Raw genomic sequence first — 7,772 nt, forward strand, 5'->3', positions numbered from 1 at the left:
TGGAAATTTAGAAAAGAACAAGATATCCAGTTTCTAGAGGCTTTCATAAATATACTAAGTTTCTCCACTAAAATCGCTGCTTTGGTGCTGACAGACTAGTGTGAAACCGGACGTGTGAAACGATGCTGCCACTGAAACGCTGGATCCGGAACACACACTGTGGGTAGCACGTGGTCTGCGTGTTGCCCATGGCCCCAAACATCCCACACAGCTTCAGCACCACTCGGGAGCCTGTCTGACCACCTGCCAGAAGATGAGCCTTGGAGAGCAGGGGCCCCGCAGATTCCCTGGCAGACCCCTCCGCTGGAGGGCCCACACCGTGTCTGCTCACTGCAGACACTCAGTGTGCGAACGGGGTAGGAGCAGGAGAGTGACAGCAAGTCGGCTCTCTGTGGACCATGCCTCCACCTGGCAATACAGTGGCTCACCACTGTGGACCATGCCTCCACCTGGCAATACAGTGGCTCATCACCGACCACAGCATGGTGTTGGGTGGTGAGAAATCATTGCTTAGAGGAGGTGAGGTGTCCCTGGAGCGGGCCACCCTCGGAGAAGGAAGCACTGCAGGGAACCTGCCGAGCACGCGGGTTGGAACGCCCTTAACATGGATGCAGCAGAAATGGTCACCGACGCAGATGTCAAAAAGCATCTGTCTCAGAGTACCCTCAAGATGTGCTTGAAAACCCAGAGACATCTGAATATTGATAGTGTCCCAGTTTTATATTTAAATGGCGAATGTGGCTATACAGTAGAATATCTGGACCGAGCTTTCCCAGACACCCACAACTCCGTGCTCAGAGAGAAGCACTGCTGCTAGCATGCCAGTATATCTCCGTCTAGATTTTTTCCTATTTCTGTGTATTTGTATATTTTTAATGGGGTTAGGAAGAGACTGTTTAAAGTCACTGACTCTGGGACTTCCCTGGCAGTCCAGTGGTTAAGACTCCACACTCCCAATGCAGGGGGCCCGGGTTCAATCCCTGGTCAGGGAACTAAGATCCCACAAGCTGCAGTGCAGCCAAAAAAGTAACAATAATAATAAATAAATAAATAAAAATGACTGACTCTTTCTATACAATAAATATACGCTTACACCGTTCTTTAGGGCCTCCTCCCGGTGTATGTTCCCCAGGTTATCGGAGATTCGCTCGAGTCAGGAGCTGTGTGCTTCAGAGGCCCCGAGCAATTTTAGAGCAGAAAACAAACGGCCGTGTAACTTCATTACTAAGAGCACACACAGCCCTTTAGGGGCAGGAGGGGCAGAGTGGAATCTGGGGATGCGGGACCCTGCCCGCTGCTCCTAGGAGCACAAGGCCCAAGGGGCATGCTCGCCCCACGTGGTGGAGGTGCCCTGTCCCCGTCTTGAAATTCTTTCTAACTTTTGAACAAAAGATCCCACATTTTCATCTGCATTGGGCCCCTCGAATTACGGAGCTGGTCCTGCTTGGGAGCCACAAGGTTTGGGATCTCCTGCCCGTGCGTGGTAGAACCCGGTGACTTTTTGAGTGAAGGTCCTCCCCCTGTGCTGGTGCCCACCCATCCCTGGTCTGCAGAGGCAGCTCCCCCTGGAGGTGAATTACAGACAAAGCGCAGGAGAAGTTTTCTTGATTTTTCGAAGAAGGAATAAAGAGCTCTCAGGAACCGTAACAGGAGCCCAGGCTTCAGAGCTACGCAACCCACTTAGCCAAACTGCTAAGTTTCCCTGAGCCTGGACCGGCCTCATCTGCACAATGAGAGCATTTCACCCTGAGAGGCGCTGCAGGTGACGTGTGCAGTGCCTGGAACACACCTCGGACGCCTTACAGGGTCCCTGAAGAGAGGACCGAGCTGCACACGAACGTCTGGTTTCAGAATTACAGGATCCCTCGCCTGAAGACAGTGTGGACGCCACGTACAGTCTGACCCTGGACTTTACAGAAGGGGGGACCAGGGCCATCGACGGGGCAGATTTTCCCACGGCCGGGCCCCGAGCCGGCCCGGGGACGCGGGATGAGCTCTGCATCCGCCGCTCGCACGCAGCTCCCGCCTGCACTCCGGCCGCTGCCCGGGAGGCCCTGACCTCTGGGAGGCCCGGCGGAAGTTACCTTTGAGGCCGGGGACGAGAATCTGCACGGAGCAGGTGTCATCCACCGTCTGCTGAGCGCCCCCAGCCCGGAGCACCGACAGGAAGGCCAGGCCAATGAGAGCCAGAGCCTGCTTCATGGTGAGCCTCGCAGCACGCTGACTCCTGAAGGGAGGGAGAAGCAGTAAACAGTGACGGGAATTCCGGGAACCGGGACAGCAAGTGACAGTGTGCAGGCGCGCCGGCCACCACACTCGCCCCGCTCGGGGGCTGCGGTGGCAGCTGCCCTGGAGCGGCTGTCAGTGCTTTGGTGCCTCTTTCTCTCCCTGTCGCTCTGTCTGTCTCCCTCTCTGTCACTCTGTCTCTCTCACTCGGGTGCCGACTGAAACCTCCACCGAGACATCCCCTTCGCCCAGCAGTGACAACAGTCACCACTCCGGATGCGTTACTCCAGATTCTTCTTCTGACTCCTTATAACTGATACCTGATACACACAGAGGCATGTTTACCGTTACGTGAAAACTCAGACGCTCAGCCATAAAACAAACATTGGTGAGCATCCGCTTCACACGTCCGGGCCCCTGACCCGAGTCCCTGGTGCCCATCCCACCCCCGGCCTCCCCTCGGAGGAGCCGCTCTCCTCACCTGAGCCCACCTTCTCCTGCTGTTTCCAAAACAGTCTCAGTGCATGCATTCTTAGACAACGCCGTGTCTAGTGTGCCAGGTTCTGAGTTTTATGAGATACTGGGTCACGCTGTGTGTCGTCTTACCTACTTGACTCAACATCGTGCTCCAGGATTCATCAACGTTATGCTGCCGCACACTCCTGTAGCTTACTATGTCCTCACGTCAATGAGGAAGCCCCCGTCACCAAAGGGTGTGGGACAGGGACAGAGGTTGGAAGGACACAGCTGCCCCCCCGTCCCTGTGCTGGTCCCCTCGCCATGGGCCAGTGAGGAAGCACGCAGACTTTGAGGTCTGCCCCCCGGGACCTTGGTGTCTGGATGCCACAGTGCTGGGAGACAGCTGTGCATCCGGCTGCACCTGGACCAGCGCCCTGGCTAGACTGCATCTCCTGTCGGCTTGTTCCCTCACCTTACAGCGAGGCAAGCGTCCTGGGGTCACCCTGAGGAAGAACAGGCAGCGGTGCACGCAGCTCAGCACCAGGCCGGCCCCACTGGACAGCAGCTTTTGACATCCTGGCCACCACACCCTGGGAAGGAGTCCCACAGCCGGCCCTGGCTTCCAGACAAATGAAGGGCTGGAAGCAGAGCTGCTGAGTGAGAGCGTTCTGTGCCCCCCGTGAAGAGCCTGTGCGTTAGCCAGATCTTCCACGAAGGGGACAGAGGTGACAGTCATCCGTGCTGTCCTGCAGTGAGGCCCCGGCTCCCCACGTGTGGTCACAGATCTGATCCTGTAGGGACAAGGCAGGGGGAGGACTGCTCACCAGATCGGGGACAACACGGTGCTCATGTAACCCTGCACAGGGATGGGCACGTCATTCCAGCCTCACGGGCCAGGAGGCCAGAGGCAGAGACCTCAGTGACAACTAAGAAGTGGTGACGATGGGCTGGCCTGGGACTTCCTAACGCTGTCCTGTCAGCACCGTTGCTCACTCGGCCCAACCGTCAGCTTCCCCGAATCAAAGTAAGGGCCCATCCTCCCCACTCAGTCACAGCAGTAGTGGGCTTTTATTTTATCTACTTTTCTAACATTCACGTTTGGTGGAGAGAAAAGGAGCTAACGTTTACTGCACACCAAACGTGGACACACACGCCTTATTTAGTCCCCGGACCCCCTGGTGACGTATATGGCCCCTGGTTTTAAAGACAGTGAATAGGAGGCAGTGAGAGGCTGCAGGGCCCTTCAGGCGTGCGGGCCCCGGTGAGCTGGCTCTCTCCGTCTCCTTTGTCAGCTAAGCCTTGACCCCCAAGCGAGCAGCTCATCCCGGACATCGGCCGCCGTGAGCACCTGCAGCCGTAACTGGAAGAGCTTGGAGCACTCAGGCCTGGGGTTTGCAGGCGCTAAGCTGAGCGAGTGAATGGAAGGATGGGCACATGAATGAATGAACGCCCAGAGGTTCCCAGCGGCAACTCACATAGGACGTGACACTCTTCTGCTGATGGCTTTCCACGTTCCCATGGTGTTCCCAGGGCCAGCGCCTCGGACACGCGGCCTGTGCGGACCCACGTAGAGGGCCGGACAATGGGATTGGGGCCTGGATTCCTAATGGTCTTTGAACAAAGCAGCACCGCCAAGTGTGCAGCCAGCCCGGATGATCACACTGTGTTCTTAACCATGAAGAGCGTAGCTGCTGCTTTAGCGGCAAGTCGCCTGTTCCTTTCAAGGAGGTACTTCTTGAAGGCGATGATAATAGAATGTTACGTGTCAACTAGCTGGCGGTTTTTAAAAAGCCACGATAAACACTTGCTCCCCTGACTTTTGTGCTCAGGCCAATGGATGCTTGCCTCTTGGTATGTGTGGGAGGCCAGCTGTGTTTAGATTGTTTTAAATGTCTCGGGAACTGCATGGGAATTTCCTCTCTAGCTAGAGACAACTGGGTCAGAAGACAGCCACCTTGTTCAGCAAGACTCGCTGCTCTCACACTGCAGAAGATCAGATGCCACCTCCCAAGGAGGGGGAGCGAGGGGCAGAGGGCCCGGAGTGCAGGGAAGCCGGGGCTGCCCTCCCGCTGGCCCTCGGCCCTTGGCCCGCTCACGCGTCTGGGCCCACCTCGGGTCCTGCAGCAGGAATCAGTGCAGGCGGCCCTGGTGGGAGCCTCTTTCCCAGACTTCGGGCTCCTTCCTGCCCTCTTACAAGAGGAATTTTGTTTTATAAACGGGGAGGCTGCAGCTCCTCCTGGGTCTCTTCAAGAAAAACATCCTTATCTCCCAGCTGGGGCCCACCCCTCCGTGAAGGAGGCCAGCTTGGCCGAGAAGAAAGGAAATTCAATTTGGAATTCTTGGTAGAAACATGATATAAAAATGAAATAGGGAAAAAAGTGCGGCTTAATGGGCCAAACGTGCAACTGTACATTTTCATTAAATGTCTACAGCAGGGCCCACCGTCTTACGGGCACCGTGAATGCCTGCAGAGAAGCACGTCCCTAGAAGCGTCGCGGGTCTCACTGGCAGGCAGACACCCCACCCCCACCCCTACAGTGACACTGGGCCTTCCCCAGCGACTATGGCACTGACAGAGTTTCACCCCAAGGGCACACATTTTTCCTATCTTTTTACCAAGACCATGAAGCAAGAAGAGGCCTTTTCCCTATTACCTCCCCGAGCCTTATGCAAATCATCTGTCTGTTCTTTTATTTGGCATATAGATTTTTCAAATTCGTAAATAGAACTGAACAGCTGTGAACGTTTGGGGCGCCGCTCTGCTTGCTACCCGGGCAACGTGCTTCCCATCAAACAGAAAATCCAGTTATGCACACTCAGTGGCTTCCAAACTTTACCTCTTAACTTCAGAACCACTGCCTAACTTCGGCCGGACAGCCAGGGCCAAGGCAGGAGGGCCCCTGGGACGCTGTGGAATCCAATTTTGGAGGCAGGATGACCCCACCCCGTACAGGGTGACCCTATGTGCCCTTGAAAGTTGCCTTCTCCAGCCCCGCCTTTCGCCCCACATCTGGGACTCCCACCACTGAGCCCGAAACAGAGAGGCTGGCCACTGAGCAGAGAGGAGCTGGTCGCCCCGTCGCCCCCGCTGGGGGGTCCACCAGGCCCCAGGAGCCTGAGCTAGCTGCTCAGGAAGGTGTGTATGCCAGGGGCTGGGACGGGGGTTCTGCGGCTGCTTGTACCCGGCTGGGATGCAGGAAAAACTGCGTCACCCCTTTGAACCTATGGAAACCTGATCATCTCCTAGTAACTGGTAGCTCTGGTGCCCGGCGCTCGGCTCCAGGAAGTTTCCACTGTGAGCTACCGAATCAATCAAGCCTCAGAATTCTGGCCTGATCCCTGCGACACACCCGATCTGAGAGCAAATCCCTCGGCCCTGCACCCAGTTCCTACCTGTGCCCCGTCAGGAGCCTCGCCTTCCCGCCTGAGCATCTCCCGCGGGTTCCCCAACCCCGTCCCGCTCCCAAGGCTGCAGAGTGGCCAGCAGAGCGTCCCTACCTGAGGCGTGCGCCAGACCAGGCTGCTGTTTTCGGGCCGCGGTCCCACACGTCGGGCAAGAGGCCTGGCTGTCAGACTGCCCGGCAACTCAGGCTGGGGCTGCGGTATTATCTGCAAACAGCTTCCTGTTTGAAATGCATGAGGCGGAGAAGGGAGTGTGGGAACTTGGAAACACGTGAGATGTCGGGGTCTTGGGGCCCCTCCTGGAGACGCCTCCCTAACTCTGCACCCCAAACTCCCCAGTCAGTCCCTTTTTATCCACCTTTTCTGTTCCTCTCATTTTTTGAAAAAATAAGCATGTGTATCGCGGAAATTTAGGAAAGTAGAAAGAAGAGCAACAACTGTCACCTGGTATCACACGGACAGGACTAAATACAGGCTGGCATATTTTGCAGTTTTTCCATATAGGTTTCACTCCAAAAGCATAAAGTACTCGTCTGCTGCGTGTCGAGACCTAACCGGTGGTGAGGCCCCAAACTCCCTCGGCTCACAGGAGTGTCATTTAAGGCAACAAACACATGCCAAATCCACGTCTTTGGAGGGGGCTGGGCAGGTCCAGCTCCTGTGTGGCCTGACTTATACGCGAAGGGGCGGATGGGGGTCCTTTAAGAAAAAGACACATATCAAATTATGATCATAAAAAGTGAGGTCCAAAAGTGAATACTTATTAAGACTGACAAGAGAAGTCATAACAAATTACAAATTTTAGAACTGACAAATTCCACACACACCACAAAATCCATGAAAAAGAATGGATTCTTTATTAAAACCACCTGATAGCATAAGAAAATTTGACAACTTAGATGAAAACAGACCACTTCCTGGAAAACACAAACTACCACAATGGACCCAATATGAAACAGAGAATTTAACAGCCCTATAGCAATTAAGGGGATTGCATTTGTAATTTTAAAACTCCCTAAAAGGAAACCTCTAGGCCAGATGGTTTCACAGGAGGATTCTACCAAACGTTTAAAGAAAAATGAACACCAATTCTACACACTTCTACCAGAAAATAGAAGAGGAGGGAACACTTACCAATTCATTTTATGAAGTTAGTGTTACCCTGACACTGAAACCAGACAAAGACAATACCAAAGAAGAAAACTACAGACCAATAACCCGGAAGGATATAGATGCAAAAATCTTTAACAAAATATCAGGAAAGAGGATTGAGCAATATATAAAAGGATTTGCAAGCTATTTATAAACAAGTGGGGTATTTTGGGGATGCAAGGCTGGGTCAATATTCAAAAATCAACCAGTCATTAAGAATGCAGTGTTTGGGGGCTTCCCTGGTGGCGCAGTGGTTGAGAGTCTGCCTGCCGATGCAGGGGACACAGGTTTGTGTCCCGGTCCAGGAAGATCCCACATGCCACGGAGCTGCTGGGTCCGTGAGCCATGGCCACTGAGCCTGCACGTCCGGAGCCTGTGCTCCGCAACGGGAGAGGCCACAACAGTGAGAGGCCTGCATACCGCAAAAAAAAAAAAAAAGAATGCAGTGTTTGGAGACGCAAGAGGGAAGAGATATGCGAACATATGTGTATGTATAACTGATTCACTTTGTTATAAAGCAGAAACTAACACAC

At 54.2% G+C, this 7,772-nt stretch overlaps 1 protein-coding gene across 1 annotated transcript in view; it reads right to left on the reverse strand.

Moving 5' to 3' along the window:
• Positions 1 to 7,176, reverse strand: part of COLEC11 (collectin subfamily member 11) — a 30,028-nt gene extending 22,852 nt beyond the window's left edge. The window contains exons 1-3 of the mRNA XM_027113866.1: positions 6,532 to 7,176; positions 6,184 to 6,308; positions 2,085 to 2,227 (exon numbers count right to left, since the gene is read on the reverse strand). Coding sequence (XP_026969667.1) covers positions 2,085 to 2,202 — 118 coding nt within the window. The 5' untranslated portion in view covers positions 2,203 to 2,227; positions 6,184 to 6,308; positions 6,532 to 7,176. The remainder of the gene's footprint in view (positions 1 to 2,084; positions 2,228 to 6,183; positions 6,309 to 6,531) is intronic.
• Positions 7,177 to 7,772: the final 596 nt, after the last annotated feature.

This window comes from Aethalodelphis obliquidens, unplaced genomic scaffold (assembly GCF_003676395.1).
Source record: "Aethalodelphis obliquidens isolate GAN/ISIS:26980383/991018 unplaced genomic scaffold, ASM367639v1 scaffold12, whole genome shotgun sequence".
NCBI lineage: Eukaryota > Metazoa > Chordata > Mammalia > Artiodactyla > Delphinidae > Aethalodelphis > Aethalodelphis obliquidens.